Source organism: Podarcis gaigeae (assembly GCF_964106915.1).
Source record: "Podarcis gaigeae genome assembly, chromosome: 15".
NCBI classification, from domain to species: Eukaryota; Metazoa; Chordata; class Lepidosauria; order Squamata; family Lacertidae; genus Podarcis; species Podarcis gaigeae.
Genome location: NC_139692.1, coordinates 27,482,440 through 27,501,747, shown reverse-complemented (window position 1 = coordinate 27,501,747; position 19,308 = coordinate 27,482,440). Strand labels below are relative to the sequence as shown.

Genomic DNA, 19,308 nt, shown 5'->3' with positions numbered 1-19,308 from the left:
ACTCGCAAGACGAAAAGACTTGCGGAACGAATTAATTTTGTCTTGCGAGGCACCACTGTACTGCACTAGCTTTCCTGACTGTAATGCTAGTGGGCTTCTATCCCATTTCCTAATGCTCTCTCCATAGAATTGTAGAGATGGAAGGGACCCCCACAGGTCATCTAGTCTGACCCCCTGCAAATGCAGAAATCATGGCTGAAGAATCCCTGGCAGATGGCCATCCAACCTCTGTTTGAAAACATGCCACTGCAGGACCTCTTGCATCTTGGAATTGTGGCTTTTTCACCGATATACTGGCACACTGTGCTAAATTTCATTTACACCTGTGGGTGTGGAGCAACACAACAACGAACACCAATAGACCACGTCCCTGGCCCCCCCACCCTTTCCACAAACGCCTGCTTGTTTTTCCACCATGATGACCCCATGAAAACAACAGGAAATAACTGCACGCTGGTGTACAACCCCAAACTCTGACACTTTGCCGTGGTTTTCCAGGCTAAGGGGGCTGTGAACAGATTTTTTTTCTGGAATCCGACAACATGGAAACGAGCCATTAACGTGCACTATGTTCCATTAGGTTTTCGTAAGTGGGTTTTATGCCGTGTGGATATAATATAATGGGGAAAGTTTGGGAAATGTTGGGGAAATTGAATAAACTGCGATGTGAAAGCAGCCACAGTCATAGGTCTCTCCTAGCCTTACTAAAGCGGCAGGGCTCACTCCACCCCTCACCATTGGTTTAATGATCTGGTTTGCACAATACAGTAAGCCAAACCATAGGTTAGAACAAGCTCCCATGGAGTTCATGGCCACTTTGCTCCTCCTTAGTAGTTTTGCTGCTGTGCCACACTGAGCTAAGCCAAGGTTTGGATCAGATACAGGCTTGTGGCTAAGTACTCTCCTCACTAACCATGAGATGTGGGGAAGAGCAAACCTTGGTTCCCCTCTGAGTGGCCCCCAGTAAACCATGGTTTGCCTTACCATGTTGTGGGAACCAAGCAACTGTCTGGAAGCCCCACTGTTTAAAACAGGGGTAGGCAACCTAAGGCCTGTGGACGGGTGTGGCCTAATTGCCTTCTCAATCCGGCCCGTGGACGGTCCCGGAATTAGCGTGTTTTACATGAGTAGAATGTGTGCTTTTATTTAAAATGAATCTCTGGGTTATTTATGGGGCATAGGAATTCATTCATTCCCCCCCCCCCAAATATAGTCTGGCCCACCACATGGTCTGAGGGATGGTGGACCGGCCCACGGCTGAAAAAGGTTGCTGACCCCTGGTTTAAAATGGCTGAACCACCCTACCAAGTCTCTTCGGCAAGGTTTATTTAAAAAATAAAATAAACCTGCTAAGAGAAATTACGTGGCAGGAGAGGAGAGAAGAGCCTTCACCTTCAAGAATGACTCCAAGAGGCTTTTCCTGGCTTCTACTTTATCCGTGTCCATGTTACCAAAAGGAAGGTCAGGAAAGATCTTCTTTGGACCTTTAATATCTGGAGGTTAGAAAAAAACAAAGAAGGGGAAAAAACACCTTATTGCAATGCATCATTAATCCTATTAGCTTATTTGTTGCATTTATTTATTTATTTAAATATTTATGTGCCGCTTTTCCAAGGAAAAACAATTTACAACAACAAAAACGCAACTGATGATTTTAAAGAACGTAACTCAAACACAACAGAGGAACAGCCAGGGAAGAAAAAAACCGATACCAAAAGAAGTTTTATCAAGCAAAGGCCTGATTACAGTTCTGATTACTAATAGTAAAGATAAATAAAGAAGCTGGTTATTTTCTTGGGGGGGGGGGGACAGTGAGGAGAGGAAGAGAGGTGTGGCAGGGAACTGCTATGTGTGAGTTTTGCGGGCGAGAGTTCAAATTCCATCTTTGGTGGTTAATTAACATTATCCATCACTCTCAGTCCGTGACATGAGATTTTGCAGAAGTGCAGAATTTATTTTCTCCATTTGAACTTGCATCCTGCCACATTTCAACACCTTGGGTGGATAACATGATGCTAATTGTACTACTTTATCCCTTGTTACCATGAGACAGCTTGATTATTATTTTTAGGTGGTATTTCGCCTTCTGGAAGATACACAGAATCAGACTCTGGAGAGTCTCCAGGAGAAGAGAATTGCAAAAGATTATTGAGCTAGATGGACTCAGCATAGGACAGTTTCCCAAGTAAAAGGATGGTCAGCAATAACACTTTGTGCATGCCTTTGAGTGCCAGATTGGTACAGGAGTGGTGTACCAATCCCTGCTGGTCCTAAAGCACAAATAAGAATGTTTCAGTGACCAGAAGAAAAGGTTGGTGGGTCTTCATTAGGAGCTTGGGAGTCATTTTGGACTCACAGCTGTCCATGGAGGTGCAGGTCAATTCTGTGTCCTGGGCAGCTTTCTACCAGCTCCATCTGGTATGCAGGCTGCGACCCTACCTGCCCGCAGACTGTCTCGTCAGAGTGGTGCATGCTCTCGTTATCTCCCGCTTGGACTACTGCAATGTGCTCTACGTGGGGCTACCTTTGAAGGTGGCCCGGAAACTACAACTAATCCAGAATGCAGTAGCAAATCCATATAACACCAGTTCTGAAAGACCTACATTGGCTCCCAGTACATTTCCGAGCACAATTCAAAGTGTTGGTGCTGAGCTTTAAAGCCCTAAATGGCCTTGGCCCAGTATACCTGGAGGAGCGTCTCCACCCCATTGTTCAGCCCGGACACTGAAGTCCAGTTCCGAGGGCCTTCTGGTGGTTCCCTCACTGTGAGAAGTGAAGCTACAGAGAACCAGTGGTATTTATGCCGGGTTTTGTTTTTGTTTTTTTAAAAAGATATTTATTAAAGTTTCAAAAATTATATAAAAACAAAACGACAATACAAACAAAACGCAAACAAAAACAAGTATAATTTCAATCCCTTATTTTCTTATAACTTACTTCCCCGACCTCCTCATACCTCCCCTTTCTGTATTCCAGTTTCTAATTATTAATTCAGCAAATCCTCTCCCTTATTTTTCATTTGATTTTTAGCCTTTCTTTTCTTTTTACTTAATGATTACAGCTGAAAACCACTTAATTCCTAAACCAACGTCATTCTAACATTCATTAATTTTGCAATATTTCCTAAGGTAATCCTTAAATTTCTTCCAATCTTCTTCCGCCGTCTCTCTTCCCTGGTCTTGGATTCCGCCAGTCATTTCTGCCAGTCCCATATAGTCTATCACCTTCATCTGCTGGTATTTATGCCATTTTAAATGTACAGTGCAGATGGGACCTAAGGCCGCAATATTATATGCACTCAACTGAAATGAAACAGGAGACTTGCCTAGGGCCACCCTATCAAAGAGCTCCTGTAGAAAGCAAGACCCAGCACTAACTTTTAATGAACTTCCGCAGGTCTGGCTTCTCCTCCAGCCTCGTTTGCAGGTTCAAGAACTCTCGATATCTGCGGTTCACGGTGTGGTAAGCCACCTGCTGGAGGCCGCTGACATTTTCACTGTCCAAAGTCGTCTCATACTGCGGGGGGGGGGGGGGGAGAGAAGACCACACGTCACCAAAGGAAACCACACGTAGTCAGAGACTAGATGAAAGCATTTTCATGCCACTGGATACTTTCTACATGAAAACACAGGAGACATGAGGGTCCAGAAGGAAAGCAGGGGTGGCGAGCTGGATCCAGACAACTGAATCTGTATTCCCAACTCCCCATAAGTGTTAGAAACTCAAATATGTAAGCTAGACCCCAAATGGCTCCTTAGAGGAGCAGCGAAGAACGCTATAATTAATTGTTGCAGCTCGTCTTCACTTACCCCACCCCACTGCCCCGCTCAGAGTTATGAATGGTCTGTGCCACCATTGAGAAAAAAGAGGTAGGAATAGGCTTACCAATGTCCCTGGATAAAGTAACTTTTCCTCTTTCAGGTCTCTCCAATCTTGGTTCCCTATATGTTCTTGGACTACGGCCTCCACTGTTCCCAGGCAGCATGGACAATGGGAGCTATGAGCCCAACAACATCAGGGAACCCAAGGCCTGCTCTAGAGAACAGACCTTTCAAGACTTACAAAGACATCAGAAAAATGCTTGTGCATCAGATTCCGCTTAGTGACTCTGTGGGACAGCTCACTCAGTACACCATGAGACGCTTAATCTCAAGGTTGTGGGTTCCACACCCCCAAGTTGGCCCAAAGATTCCTGCATTGCAGAGGGTTGGACTAGAGGACCCTCGTGGTTCCCTTCCAACTCTTAGGATTTTACGATACCCAGAAGAGAGGAGCGACTGAGTTACCTTCACAGTATACAAGGTGTAGGGGTGGAATCCTGTCCCGCTGTGCTCTCGGGTGGTGATGGTGCCAGTTATGCGCAGGTTTTGGATGACAACAGGCCCATCGGGGCTGCTGAGCGGCTCAAAGCTGAAGGTGCCCAAGGGGGCGGTGGGGGACGAAGACAGCAGCCCCGGCAGCTGGGCAAGGTCTTGAGGGCTGTGGGCCAGGCTTTCGGAAGCCACCAGCTCCTTGTCCAGGTAGGATGGCCGCCTGAGGAAGGTCTTTTCCGAGTCCTCCAAAAGAGCCGTCAGCGAAGCCAAGGTCTCCTCCTTCTCCTCGGCAGCCTCGATCTGGATGTTGGGGCAGGGGCTCAAGGAGGGGATTCGGGGTCTCATTTCAGAGCCTGAGCCGGCAGCATACTCCGAGTACCTGCCCTTGGCGCTCAGGCCATCCTCCTGAAACAAGCTCTCAGGTCCCTCCAGGGCGGCGAGGGACTCCACAAGGAACTCCTCCCGGGGCATGAGCCCTGCAGAGTCCTTCCCTACTTCGGACACTGGAGACTCAACTTCCAGGTCTTCGCAGGGGAAGAAGGACTCCAGGGTATCAGGCTGGAGGCAGGGCACGGAAGAGGTGCTAACTCTCCTACTATTCAAGTCAGCACTCAGCTCTCTGCTGAACGGCTCTCTCCACTCCAAGCCGTCAAGCGCATCTCCGATCGACGGCTCGGAATTCCCCGGGGAAACTGCCCTGTTCTCTGGGGCGGCTTCCGACAGGAAGGCCAGCGGCAATGAACTGGGTACCACAGGCTGGCTTGGAGAAAGGGCTGGCGCCGTCTCCGGCTTCTCATTCCCTCCAGCGGCTTTGATCTTGGAGAAAATCCCAATCAGCAGCAGGTTGAGCCAGTCAGGGTCCGCCATCTTGTTGATCATGGGCAGCAGCACGTTGCAAGTCACCAGCTCCACCACCACAAAGCGGCCAGTCCTGGTCTCCAGGTGCGGCTCAGGCACCAGAACGCGCAGGAGCAAGTCCACGATGCGCCGAGCGTAATCCACCTCACTGGCGGGGCTCTGGACGGCCACGTGGGGCTCTGACAGTTCTGAGTACGCTCGCCATAGGTGATTGGCCCTCTGGGCTGGGTCTCCAGAGCTCTGCCCCATCTCCGCTTTCTCCCGGACTTTCTTGTAAGTCTGAAGGTGGCAGCCTCCAAGCAGGAGCAGCTTCTGGGTCAGAGCCTGTTTGTCTATCAAGGCCATCCGCCTCTTGAGCTCCACAGCCAGGCCCATCATGGCCTTTTTCACCTCGTCCTCGAAGCCCCGTTCGCTGCTCACCGACCAATACCAGGAGGACACGAAATCCCGAACGATCTTACCGATCATGCCCTCGATCTCCTTGTCCAGCTGCTGCTCCGCGTCAGGGTTTGGAGGGCTGCTCTCTAGGAGGAGGAACCTCTCCAGGTGGACTCTGCTGCTGGTCCCAATCACCGCCTGGGAGCCCAGCCAGCCACCCAGCACCGCCAGCAGCCCCGAGAGGATGCAAAGCAACCAGACGTTGACCAGCAAGTGGACGACCAGCAGCCATCCCAGCACGGCCCCCACGGCTAGCAGCTTCCGGCTGCCCGCCATGTCGCCCAAGCCAGCACCCGGATCGCGGATCCTTAGCATTTTCTGTCTCACCCCCCAACTTCTTCCTATTTAATAAAATAGCATGGCTCTCTCTTGGCTAGTGAAGGTTTGGATTGAAATAGGCATGCTTATTATTTTCAACATTAGTGCTCACATATTTATGGCAGCGTGGATGCTGCGATTGCCAGAGCAAAGGCTTATTAGTTCAGCCACTTCTTTCCAGTGAATAAAGCATTGCTATCACAGAAAGCTCACCCAAGCTGGATTTAAAGAAGCATTTCTTTCGATTATTATTATTATTGTTATATTCGCTAATAGATTTAAAGCAGCAGGGAGCCTGCAAGTACCATCTGGCTTCAAGGCAAAGCCTTATTTAAGCTGCCTGGAAAGGCTGACAAGACAAAGCAGAGCACGGGGGAAAGTTGCAAGGCAAAGAAAAAGGACAAGAAGAAGAAGCACGCAAGCTGCAAATGCAAAGCGTCCTCTCCCGCGCTCGGTATTTGCGAGGTAGCAAACGGCTCTCGTAGAAAGAACTCCCCGTACTTCTTCCCCCCTTGAAGCAACCCCGGGGAAGGTGGCGATGGGAGGGCTGCTGGTTTTCGCGAAGACCGACGAGGCTGCCTTCCTGCGCAGCTAGACGTTCAACGCCGCCTCTCCCGCTTCGCTTTGCAGCGCGCAGAGCCTGTCCCTGGCGCGCGGCAGGTCAGTCCCGGGGGCTCCCCAAAGCGCGCGCCCAGCTTCTCGCCGCGCCGGCCCGCCCGGGTCAAAGCGGCGTAGGCAGGGCGGCGCAGGAAGGCTCCGAGTCCCGGCCGGGCTTCCGGGCGCTTCCTGGGTCTCGCTGCTAAAGAGGCGTCCGGACAGCGAGGCGGAGCGGCAGAGCCACGGCGGAGGCGGCAGCAGTGCCATCTGGCGACCGACGCCCGACGCTGGGAAGGTCCGCTCCAAACCATACACATTTTTCATTCAAATACACGTCTCTCTCTCTCTCTCTCTCTCTCTCTCTCTCTCTCTCTCTCTCTCTGTGTGTGTGTGTGTGTGTGTTTGTTTATCCATATATATAGATGGTTTGGAGGGGACCTTGGAGGGGACCTTCGGCTTAAAATAGAATAGAAGAAGTGTTGGTGGGTGAGTGGGTGGGTGGGTGGGTGGGTGTGAGAGAGAGAGAGAGAGAGAGAGTTGTAAAATTGTATATATATATAGTGTGCATTTGATTTCATATCGGTAAGATGTTAAGAAAGAGCCTGCAAAAGTAGTCAGGCTCATCTCCTTGTTAAGTTAGTGTCTCCAGCCCAAGGTGTGTTAAGCATCTCTTTGCATGACTGTGCAGGTGACGGATTGCCCCAGAAAGTACTAGCTGCAGCCAGCTAATTTAGGCAAAAGGGGGCGGGTTTTATGCCCTCCCTTGACTGGAGGTGCGTGTAAATATGAGTGTAAAAGAGCAATAGAACAGGGGTCCTCTTAGCTGGGGCTGGGAAGAGGCAAAGAAGCTTGGCTTGTAAGGTAAGGTAAAAGGTAAAGGACCCCTGGATGGTTAAGTCCAGTCAAAGGCGACTATGGGGTTGTTGCACTCATCTTCCTTTTCAGGCCGAGGGAGCCGGCGTTTGTCCACAGACAGCTTTCTGGGTCACGTGGACAGCTAAACGGCTAGAATTGTAGAGGGTCATCTAATTCACCCCTGCAGTGCAGGAATCTTTCACCCCCAGGTGGGGCTCTAACCCGCGACCCTGAGATTAAGAATCTCATGCTCTACAGAGTGAGCTATCCCAGCTGGGATATGTGTGTAGGCAGGTGCTCCCCACCCCCAATCATGTAAATAAAAATACTTAACTGCAGATAACTCAGTTCTGCCTCCCCCTCAACATAATGCCTGCCCGCCCCCATAAATCCTGGCCTCACCCATGCATACATCACACTTTTCCCCTTGACAGACTCAATGCAGCTCACATATAAGATAGAAACTTCTAAAAACATTGAGGTGTGTGTGTAATCTTTAAAAAACATTAATAGGAATTAAAGCAATGGGAGTGAGTGGGTGGGTGGGTGTGATCTATTAAAACACAGAGATAATTACAATAAAAGCACCACCTTTTACTGATTTGTAAACAAAGGAACAAAACGTGCAAACATAACAAAAACAAAGAATTAAAAAATTAAACCATACAGCATCACAGCCTGGAAGTATTTTATTTATTTGCTAACATCAGCAATAAAGTGCAAACGTAACAAAAGAACGGAAACAACTAATAAAAAATGTAAAAAAGCGTAACAGCTTGGAAGGACAAGAGTACAAAGATACAGCACAGCTACAGAGGGATAATATAGTATTAATTCATACAAAGGTTCCCTTTACAAATAATAAAGACTTTTAAAAAAAAGTATTCTCCAATCAATGAGTCCCATCATCAGTACAGTGGTACCTCGGGTTAAGAACTTAATTCGTTCCGGAGGTCTGTTCTTATCCTGAAACTGTTCTTAACCTGAAGCACCGCTTTAGCTAATGGGGCCTCTCGCTGCTGCTGCGCTGTCGGAGCACGATTTCTGTTCTCATCCTGAAGCAAAGTTCATAACCTGAGGTACTATTTCTGGGTTAGCGGAGTCTGTAACCTGAAGCGTATGTAACCTGAAGTGTATGTAACCCACTGTATTGGGAATAAAGATTTTATACAGTCTTAAATGAGCCAGACATGAAAAGCATCTGGAGGGAGGCCTGGCAGTGAATAGTGGAATGGCCAGGTCAGGGCAGCAAGGGGACCTTCCAAGCACCTGGTCAATGATGGATTTGGTGGTCTTCTGGTTGTCTCACTGCCCTTTGTCCTTGAACACAGCAGTGCTGATCTAAAGCGGTGCTGATCTAAAGCGGAGGACAGCCCTTGCCTTTATCCCCTTAGAAAACCCAGGCCTTCCCACCATCTTATCTGGTCGTGTCCCAGCCCATTTTGAGTTGCAGAGTTCAGTCCTTATAAATGAGGAAGTGTTGATTTAAAAAGTGCCCTTGAGCATGTACAGAGCACCTTCTCCCATAAGCAGCCACAGCCTTTGACTTATTGTGCCTTGGGACACGAGGACAGGGCTTCCTGCCCAAATACTGGCTTCTTTGCAAGTTGCAGATCCAGCAAGAGCGAATCTCGCTTGGCTGTGCATGAGAAGTTGCACCTGCCGCAAACTTCCTTAAGGCCCTTTAGTGATGCAGCTGGGGTGAGATTTGAGACTGGGGACTTCCAGACTGATCACTACTGCTCCAAGCTGTTGCACAGACCGCCACTGCCTCTCCTAGGAGCTTGTTAAGATGATTATTTTATTTTATTTTTGGGTGGCCGGGGGGTGGGGGCTAGCAACAGCAATTCAGCTGAACGTGTTATACAATCTTGTGCGGAAACTCCCTGGAAAGTCATTGCCAGAGCACATCAAGTGTGAAAATCCCCCAGCCTCGTCCTCCCCCAAGGGAGGCTATTCCTAGCCAGGAGGGGAAAAAGCCCTTTCCTTTTGCTGGAAAACTACCTGTGAATTTTAGGAAAGAAGGCTGGAATTGGTGTGGGGTAGAGGGATGGAGTTAAATTGGGCACTTTTGTTACTCAGGGGCAAGAAGGGGATTTCCAGGGGATTTTTTTTAATGGTTTGCACCTATTAAAGCTGTCTCAGGGTTTCCACATTGCTGTATGCAGCGCGCCAACAGGCAGTCCCAGGAAGGGTTCTAAGCACCAAAAGAACATCAGGAAAACTCACCCCAGCACTATTAGACTGGGGACAGAAGGAACAAGAACCTGTGCTGTTCTGCCTGGGAAAAGGTACTGTATGTTTTCTTGGGAATGGGCCACAGCTCGGTGGGAGCACATTGGCTTTGCATGCAGAAGGTTGCAGGTTCAGTCCCTGGCATTGAGGAAACTGACGCGGTTCCAGAAGCACAGGTCAGATGCCCCCCCAGAACCAACATAAGCATCCCACCAGTATGGCTTTCCAACTCTGCACAGAGTTGGGAGGTTCCTGGGGTAGCGCCGACCCTGTGAGGTAGGACAGCCGTTCCATCTTAAACCAGATTTAAGTATGTATTTGTAACTGAATTACCATTTTAAAACCCAGCCAGGTGGGCGGGGTAGAAATAATTCCTCCTCCGCTGCTGCTGCTGCTGCTGCTGCTGCTGCTGCTTCTTCTTCTTCTTCTTCTTCTTCTTCTTCTTCTTCTTCTTCTTCTTCTTCTTCTTCTTCTTCTAATTCTTCTTCTTGAGCCAGTGTGGTGTAGTGGTTAAGAGCGATAGACTCGTAATCTGTGGAACCGGGTTCACGTCTCCGCTCCTCCACATGCAGCTGCTGGGTGACCTTGGGCTAGTCACACTTCTTTGAAGTCTCTCAGCCCCACTCACCTCACAGAGTGTTTGTTGTGGGGGAGGAAGGGAAAGGAGAATGTTAGCCGCTTTGAGACTCTTTCGGGTAGTGATAAAGCGGGATATCAAATCCAAAGTCGTCGTCCTCTTCTTCTTCTTCTTCTTCTTCTTCTTCTTCTTCTCCTCCTCCTCCTCCTCCTCCTCCTCCTCCTCCTCCTTCTTCTCCTTCTCCTTCTCCTTCTCCTTCTTCTCCTTTTCAGCCTGCCTGAACAAAGCTGCTGCATCTGTTACTCTTCCACAAGTATTCTGAGTGCGTAAATGCTATCTTTTTTTACCTTTTACAAGACTGTTTGTGTGATTATGGTTTAAAGGGGGAAATAACAGGCGAATTCAGTCTGCCTTAAAGCATCCCAGATTACAGAAAATAAAAGGCTAAAACCAGCCTGTCTAAGCTTCCCTTTTAAGCTGCAAAGGGATAGCACTCTGCTGAACTTACAAACGTGGGGAAAGAAGGCTAGTATCTAATAAAGATAGATATCCTCTCCTCTATTCACATCCCAACAGGCATCCCCAGGTAGAGTTGATAATATCCATTGCCTGAAACCCTGGATTGCCTTTGCTGCCAGTCCGTGTAGGCAGTCCTGAGCTGGATCAACAACCTGACTCAGCCTAGGCAGCTTCCCCTGCAGTTAAAGAAAAGGAATTTGCCTTTCGAGCATAAGAACGAAGGCCTTATTCTAAGTTAGACCACTACAGTGGTACCTCGGGTTACAGACGCTTCAGGTTACAGACTCCGCTAACCCCGAAATAGTACCTCGGGTTAAGAACTTTGCTTCAGGATGAGAACAGAAATCGTGTTCCGGCGGTGCAGCAGCAGCGGGAAGCCCCATTAGCTAATGTGGTGCTTCAGGCTAAGCACAGTTTCAGGTTAAGAACGGACCTCCAGAAGGAATTAAGTACTTAACCCGAGGTACCACTGTAGTCCAAACAGCTTGGTATTGTTTGCACTTAGGGATGTGATTCAGTTCATGTCAAAAGGCAAACTGAACCTGATTTGCGCTTTCCAACGCAACTCGCAAACAAAACTAAAGCACAGTCGTCCTTTAGCATTTTGTACTTCTCCAGATGTTGCAATGCTGTCCTGCAGCCAAGCTTATGTACGCATGAGGGTAACCTGTGTCTATAAATGTATACCTATAAATTTATTAAAACAGCCTTTAAAATTACACTGTATATGGTGAAATGGCTTTGCAGAAATGGGTATATTAGGCAAAATTGTTCCCCCTCCCCAATCCGTGTAGTAGGAGAAATCTGTGCTGAAATGCTAAACAGTTTTCATGACATCTTTTAAAAATAAATCACTAACTAATGTGGAGAACTTAAGAAAATGTGGAGAACTGCACTTAAGATGGGGGGGGGGAGAACCAATACAATGAGGGAAACCCAGTGCTTTTTTCTGGGGGGGGGGATTCAGGGGGACACATACCCCTAATCATTTTGTGAATCTTTGTACTTTTGTCCATTTACTGTATTTATTTTTCCCAATTTGAACTATGAAATGGTGGTTTTCTTGAGTCAAAATGAGAGTACCCCTAAACATTTTTTTTAGGAAAAAAAAAAGCACTTGGGAAACCCAGATCTGTCCATTTCTGTCAACACTGAGTGACTCCAGGGATGGTTGCTGTGCCATCGAAATGAAGACGCAAAGTTGTTTCCCACTCTAAACCTCTGCGAAGCCCAAGGGAACAAAGGAGGGAAAGGTCCTCTCTACTTTCCGGGAGGTGTTAATGCTACTCATGTTGGGAGTTTGAGATGTGATAGAGCTCCTCTCCTGGTAGCATTTACACTTCCCGAAAGACAGCAGCTGCCCTTTGCTCTGAGCAAAGATGGCTTGGAAGAATCTCTACAAGGCAAGTACAAAATGCGTGGCACTTTCAAGTTTGTGTCCAGCACAGAATTTTTCACCCGGTTTATTTATTACAGTTCTATTGCTCCTTTCCTCCGAAGAGGTGCCATACATGGTTCTCCCCCTCTCTGTTTTATCTGTACAACAACAAACCTGGTGCCCTGGTTTGCATAATATCTGCCCCACCGACAACCCATAAGTGTTAAGCCAAGAACGAACCCTGGCTATTGCACATGGTTTCTCTCTGGAGTGAGACAAACCATGATCCCAGGTTCGGAGGCAACATCACACCAAAACATAGCTTTAGCTGTGGGCAGTGCAGCCCAAACAAGACAGAAGCAGGAGTGAAGCAGGCACAACTTTTGGTTTGACTTAGCATTAAGATATGGTTTGGCTTGGTTTTACCGAAGGAGCATCTCCTCCCTCATCGTTCAGTCCAGACCCTGAGGTCCAGCTCCGAGGGCCTTCTGGCACTTCCTTCACTGTGAGAAATGAAGCTACAGGGAACCAGACAAAGGGCCTTCTCGGTGGTGGCGCCCGCCCTGTGCTCCCATTAGATGTCAAGGAAATAAACAACTACCTGACATTTAAAAGACATCTGAAGGCAGCCCTGTTTAGGGAAATTTTTAATGTTTGATGTTTTATTGTGTTTTTAATATTCTGTTGGGAGCTGCCCAGAGTGGCTGGGGAAACCCAGCCAGATGGGTGGGGTATAAATAATAAGCTATTATTATTATTATTATTATTATTATTATTATTATTAGATCAGGCCAATCAAAGGACAGAGATGAACAACAATGGATAAGGTTTGAAAATGTCACATTTCCCTGTGTACTTTGAAAAAAGGTTTATGAATATAGAGATGCTGTCTTGATGGCGAAGGTAACACAGAACAGCATCAAGTCTCCTCTTGAGACTTGTGGGCAAGTTTTAGTGCCACTATAAATCTCTAAATGCCTCTTAATGCTGTTCATATTGTGAGGCTCAGGCATCCATTGGAAGTGCCCGTTGCTGAAAACCGCAGAAGGGGAGAGTTGCTCCATTCCTGTTTGTGGGTTGCTATAAAGGCTTTCTGGTTGGTCTGATCCAGCCAGGAGGCTCTTCTCATGTTCTTACGTGTAGGTCAGGAGTTAAAGCACACATCCCAGCCAAGCAAAAGCACTCAATGAGGCTGCAAAGCAGGGTTGGGGATGGTGTGGCTAGGGAGGATGAGTGGCCTGGGGGAACAGTCCTAAGCGCCAGATGAAGAAGCTTTGGGGGCCACCTTTAGCCCACAGAGCCTTGAGGTTTTCTACCTTTGTGTTACGAATCACCAATGTAGCCAGGGGCGCCGACTTATAAAAAATATTGGGGGGCCCATACCGACTTATAAAAAATATTGGGGGGGGCCCAAGACCTCCAAACCGCTGCTGCTGGGGGAACTAAAGGGTCGAGCCCCGGGCTGCCCCAACCTTAAGTGAACCTGTGAGGGCCCGCCCTTTGCGGCAGCCGATTGGCTGCCGCCGTGGGCGGTGAATATTAATGAGCTAGGGGGAATCCCCGCTTCTCGCGGGGCTGACACCAGCCCCGCGAGATTGTTGATGGGTCGAGAGCCCGCAACCCCACCCCCTCTCTAGATCGGGAGTGGCTTTGTTTTAACTCATTACTGAATGTATTTTAAAAGGTAACTATCGTCAAACAAGGAAAATAAAAAATACCAACATAATTTTGTGATTTTACAAAGCATAATATAACTAATAATTTTCTTAAATTATTGGGGGGGCAGAGCCCCCCCAAACGAATTTTTGAGGGGGCTCGGGCCCCCTCAGGCCCCATGGAGTCGGCGCCTATGAATGTAGCTCCTCCTCATCTCCATTGCATCGTTCTGGACTTGAAGACTCTATCCTTCATTTGGCCTGGCGGCTCATCCTTTTCAAGGAACCTGAAAATCAAAGTGGTTCCAGCGCCTGTGGACCTCAAACTTACTAGATCTATAGGGAAGGAGTACGCAGAGGGCAGCATTCAGTTCTGCTTGCACCTAGGTGGGAAGCTGGGGATATCTTGGCAGTAATGAATGGAACTGCCTGGGTGTTTAACTGCCTTGTCAATGGGATCCAGAGGAGGGGTGCAAAATGTTTTCGGAGACTCTGCAGCGATTACCCCAAAGATTACGGAGAAATTGGAGGAGGGCGGGAAGGGGAGGTTGTGGTGCCAGAGCTATATATCTCAGACAGAGGGAATCTGACACCACCAGAAGCTCTTCGGAGTGGATTGGAGCGCCACAAGGGATCTTCGATGGATGGCATGTCTCAACCATCATTCTCCCCGGAGCTATTTTATTTTAAAAGAAATGTCTCTTGCAAGGAGAGGTGAGCTTCTGCATGTCTCAGTTTTTTTTTTTAAATACATTGACTGAGCAGCCGTTTCTCATGTTAAAAGTTATTTCAGCCAGAGAGAACAGAAGGACGTGGAATCAAATGCCAAGAGATTTGAAAAGTCATTTTGCTCTTGACACCTGAACTGACAAATGACTTCATTTTTGTACTCAGGAGGAGGCTCAAATGTTTTTAACTGCTGGATGAGAGAGAAGAGGAAGGAGTGGAGGAAGATGGCGGATTAGTTAATCGCAAGGCGATTTTGTTTCTCCCCACCCCCACCCCCATACCAGAATGAAGTTTCAAAAACCTGCTGGGAGCCATCAGTTGTACAAGTGTCTGGAAATCAGGCCAATTAAAGAGAGATTAATATGTAACCATGGCAAACCACAAAGTTTGACATCTGGTTATGAATTAATAAGCGGGGAGCTGTTCTGTGTTGAGAGTGCCATGTCAGCTGAGGAACACCTGGTTTACTGGCACAGGCGAGACATGGCATATATAGCCACTATCAGGCCAATTTAAGAGGCAGCATGGTTTAGTGGTTAGAGTGTTCAATTAGGACCTGGGAGACAAGAGTTCAGATAAGAAGGTCACTGGGTGAGCTTGGGCCAGCTACTACCTTTCGGCCTAATCTACCTCACTGGGTTGTTGTTAGCAAAGTCACTTAAATAACACAGAGGACGTCCAGAGGGAAAATAAACCTGCTACTAAGCAAATTTCTCCTCATAAAGCTGAGGAGAAAGGAATGGAGAAGTGTTTGTCTTTCTTAGGCCAAGCTTTGTACGCAGCAGCAAGACCTTCAACCAAAGATATATAGATAGAAAATTTCCATCAGAACTATACAGCCAATCAGACCACATGCTACCTCAGCAAAGATCATGCCATTCTGAGTAGTTGCTAAGCAACATTTCTACCAACCATCTTTTGGATGGCTGAATACCCTGGGAACAGAACTGGCTCCATTGGTTACAAACGGAATGATCCGTGCTGCTGCACATCTAACATCTGTGAGGAAAAATGAGGAGGGAACTTACCATACACATCAGCTTGAGCTCCTTAAGCTTGGCAACAGTGCTTGGATTACATCTGCTTGTTTGCGTGCCCTTAAGATCAGTTAGGTTGTCAGGCCTTGTCAATGGCCACCACTCGCTTACGCAACTCTCGCTCCAGGGATGTGTGATTGGCCTCATCAGGACCACGAAGGCACAGCAGTGGCGTAGCGTGGGTTGTCAGCACCCGGGGCAAGGCAAGTAATTTGCGCCCCCTAACCCTGAGTGAGCCAGGTAGGGGCAGAGAGCTGCGAGTGCGAGCGCGCCCCCCCAGATGTTGCGCGCGGTGTGGCCGGCCCCCCCTGCACCCCCACGCTACGCCACTGAGGCACAGCCATCATGGCCCTGTGTTCAGTGGTGATGGGAGTTTAGAGAAATAGCATTTAGAGGGTTACAGGTTCCCCACTTCTGCTGTTGCCACCGCTACACCAGGGTGGGCTTATCCTCTGCCTGAATTCACAGGGGACAAAGCGACCGAGAAGTTCACTGGGGTAAGGAGAGATCTTGCAGTTGGGGAGAGTGCTGCAGGCAGCATGAGATGATCCTGACGGAGAGTTTGTGCTTCTGGGTTGCCAGCTTCTGATCTTACGTCAGCCAGTGTGGTGCACTCCAGGTTTTCTTGGACAGTGCCTTCCTTTGGCCCTGATCACTGGTCATATTGGCTTGGGCTGATTGGAAATTACAGTTCCCATCATCTCTGGCCATTGGTTGTACTGGCTTGGACTGATTGGAGTTGTGGTCCAACAACTTCTAGAGGGAACCACTTGGGCTGCTTCTGCCTTAGGTACCAGCTGGCTTGTTGCTACCCTTTTGGATTCCATGGAAAGTGTTTTTTCCCCAGTTTCCAAATGAGCACTGATTGATTTCCAGAAGTTGGCTTATCAAACGAAGATGACAGGCTGCTTGCCAAAGCCGCAGGCTCCATGCTGACAAATCACACTCCCCAGAGATGGGGCTCTGATTAAAAATAATAACGATGATGCGGTGAGTTTGGGTATTAATGAAAAGAGACTTCTTTATGGAGCACTGGGGAGACGGTTAAGCAAAGCAAGTGGGAACTGGGGCTCAAATCACAGCAACTCGCCGCAAGATGAAAAAGCAAACTTGTGAATCCCAGACATGCTAAATAGTGAATGGGAACTGGCAATCAGCGTTGGATGTAGGAATTAATGGGCTATTTAAATATTGACATCATCCTTAGTTAAGCACAACTGTGTCTGCTGGGCTGCAGAACGGAGTCTGGCAAAAAGGAAAGGAAACAAATAGAAAGGAGAACTCTGCGGGAAGTTTGATGGAAACTTTGCTTTCGGTAGATGAAGGTGGGGGGAAACCCCACACTTAATTAAACCCCACATCACATGCAGTGCTGTTTCCATTCTACTGCAGTTCATTTTTTTGCACACACAAAATCCTTCACTGTGGCTTGCTTAGTGCTGTAGCAAAATTTTGCAAAATTTTGCACAACATTAGGTTGTCATTCCGCCCTGTTCACTGCAAAGCAAAGTCCATTCATTTTGATGCAAAGGAAACGCAATGCGGTTGGGTATCATTTGCAGACTGAAAGCAACAGGAATAGTGAATTGGGACAGATCCACAGCTGGGACGTAAATGTGGCGCTTCAGACCTGTCTTTTTGGCCCTTGAGACTCCCCCTAGGCCGCACCCTTCACCAAGCCTGCTTTGCACCCTCCTTGAGAGTTTCTGCTTATCTGGGATATGATCCTGAACTTGCTTCCTGCTTTCCTGGGTGGAGGCTAGAGAGAAGTATTATGTAGAAACTACTATCCAATGGTAACATTCACATTTTTTTTGCTCTTCCTACTTTTGTTTCAAGACCTACTCACCACTGGCATGTGGACCCAGAAGAAAGTTGCCCAAAAGGAAATGTGGACCCCCCTCTTCTTGCTCAAAAGGTTCCTCATCCCCGGTCTATATTTAAGGGCAGCATCTCCAGGATTTTAGATGGGAGCCCCCTGTGGCGATCACACAGGGTCCCCAGATGTTTCACCGTCTATTGATCCCTGTGTCACCACTTTATTTCTCACTGCCACCACCCGGTCCCTACCTGGTACAATACTGAGTCCAGTCAGGGTTAAATTGGAACATAAACTTTTGTTTATTTATTACAGTTTAACAAGCGTGTGGTTTCATAAACGGTATTGGTCCATTACAATCATGGGTTGCCTATCCAGACCTTTAACTTCTGCTGCCTGCTCTCACTCACTAAACCACCTCTCAGATATTTACTTGTTTTCCTAGCCCCTAACTGTTCCTGGTTCAGCTTATTTCGCTACATTAACTCAACCTACCCACAGACTCTATCCCAGTTCACTCCCACTCCAACCAACCACCCAACTCCCAACGAACTTTCTCCTCCATCCCGCCCAGAGCTGGTTTTATAGTCCCTCTGACTCCACCCCCTGGGTTCTGATTGGGTAACCTGTTTAACTATTTCACCTCCAGCACTCTCATATGTTAACGTCACACCCCCTTCTTATCCCTAACTGGAGATGGCTGGAATCAAACTTGGGGCCTTTTGGATGCAAAGCAGAAGCTCTGCTGCTGAGCTACAACCCTCCCCCTAGAACAGGGGTCTGCAACCCGCGGCTCCGGAGCCGCATGTGGCTCTTTTACACCTTTGCTGTGGCTACGGGGCGGATACTAGTGAGGGGAGGAGGCGCATTGTGCGCCCCGACACTCCCCACTGTGGTGGGCGCTGTACTGGCTGTGACGTCGCATGGGGGCGGTGCGTGCATTAGTCACGCACCGTCCCGACGTCACCTTCCCGCCCACTGTCAGGTCGCGGCTCCGGAGATATATTTGTTTTAAATGTCGCAATGGTTTTGCGGCTCCCAGTTTTTCCCCCTTTGGAAACGGGTCCAAGTGGCTCTCTTTGTCTTAAAGGTTGCAGACCCCTGCCCTAGAACAATTGGACCCAGCTTGTTCCATCATTGATTCCTACATTGCAGGGGGTTGCACTAGATAACCCTTGAGGTCCCTTCGAACTCTACAATTCTATGATTAACACCTGGAGCAGAACTGAGCCCTCATATCCCAGATTCTCCCTGCCCCCGGCAATGGATGGAGATCTTTAAAGGCACAGCTTTCATGCCTGCAGGCTTGCACTCAATTGGGGGTGCGGGGAGTCAGTTGGAAGTTCTTCCTAAAGTTTAGTCGGAATCTCCTTTCTTGTAATTTTAATCTGTTGGCTTGGATCCTCCTCTCGGAAGCAGCAGAAAACAAGCTTGCTCTGTCTTCCATGTGGCAGCCCTTTGAGTATTTGAAGATGGATATTGTTATGTACTGAAGTTCTCACCCTGGGCCAGCAAGGGGATACTGTAGACAGTTTTCACTCAGGTCCACATATGCAAATAAGGAATTGAAAGTGACGTTCAGTGATTGGATAGTTACAGAAAGTTGTTACTGTTGCTTGTAGTTGAGCTCTGTATAAGCAGGTTGGCTGAACCCTTCAGCCCAGTTCTGTTCTGGCCTGTGAATAAACAAGAGCTGTTTGAAGAATCGCTGTGTCGTCTGATACGTTCACCCACAACTTAACAGATATCCTATCACCTCTTAGTCTTCTCTTCTCCAGGCTAAACATTCCACCTTACAAGACTCTTGGTCGCTTCTTGCAGCAAAGAGACTAGCATCCCTACTGCTCTGAAAATGGTTAATTTACAAAACAATCTTAACCGGGATGGGAAGTGAAATCCACCCCTGTGTATTCTGGGGGTGCAGAGGACGTGCCCCAGCTGACTAGCTGAGAGGCAGTTCAGCCCCATTGATAACCCTGA

At 48.1% G+C, this 19,308-nt stretch overlaps 1 protein-coding gene across 1 annotated transcript in view; it reads right to left on the bottom strand.

Moving 5' to 3' along the window:
* The window catches only part of SNX19 (sorting nexin 19), a 41,255-nt gene extending 34,519 nt beyond the window's left edge, over positions 1-6,736 (bottom strand). The window contains 3 exon segments of the mRNA XM_083714426.1: positions 1,393-1,493; positions 3,378-3,516; positions 4,287-6,736. Coding sequence (XP_083570552.1) covers positions 1,393-1,493; positions 3,378-3,516; positions 4,287-5,924 — 1,878 coding nt within the window. The 5' untranslated portion in view covers positions 5,925-6,736.
* Between the last annotated feature and the right edge of the window lie 12,572 nt (positions 6,737-19,308).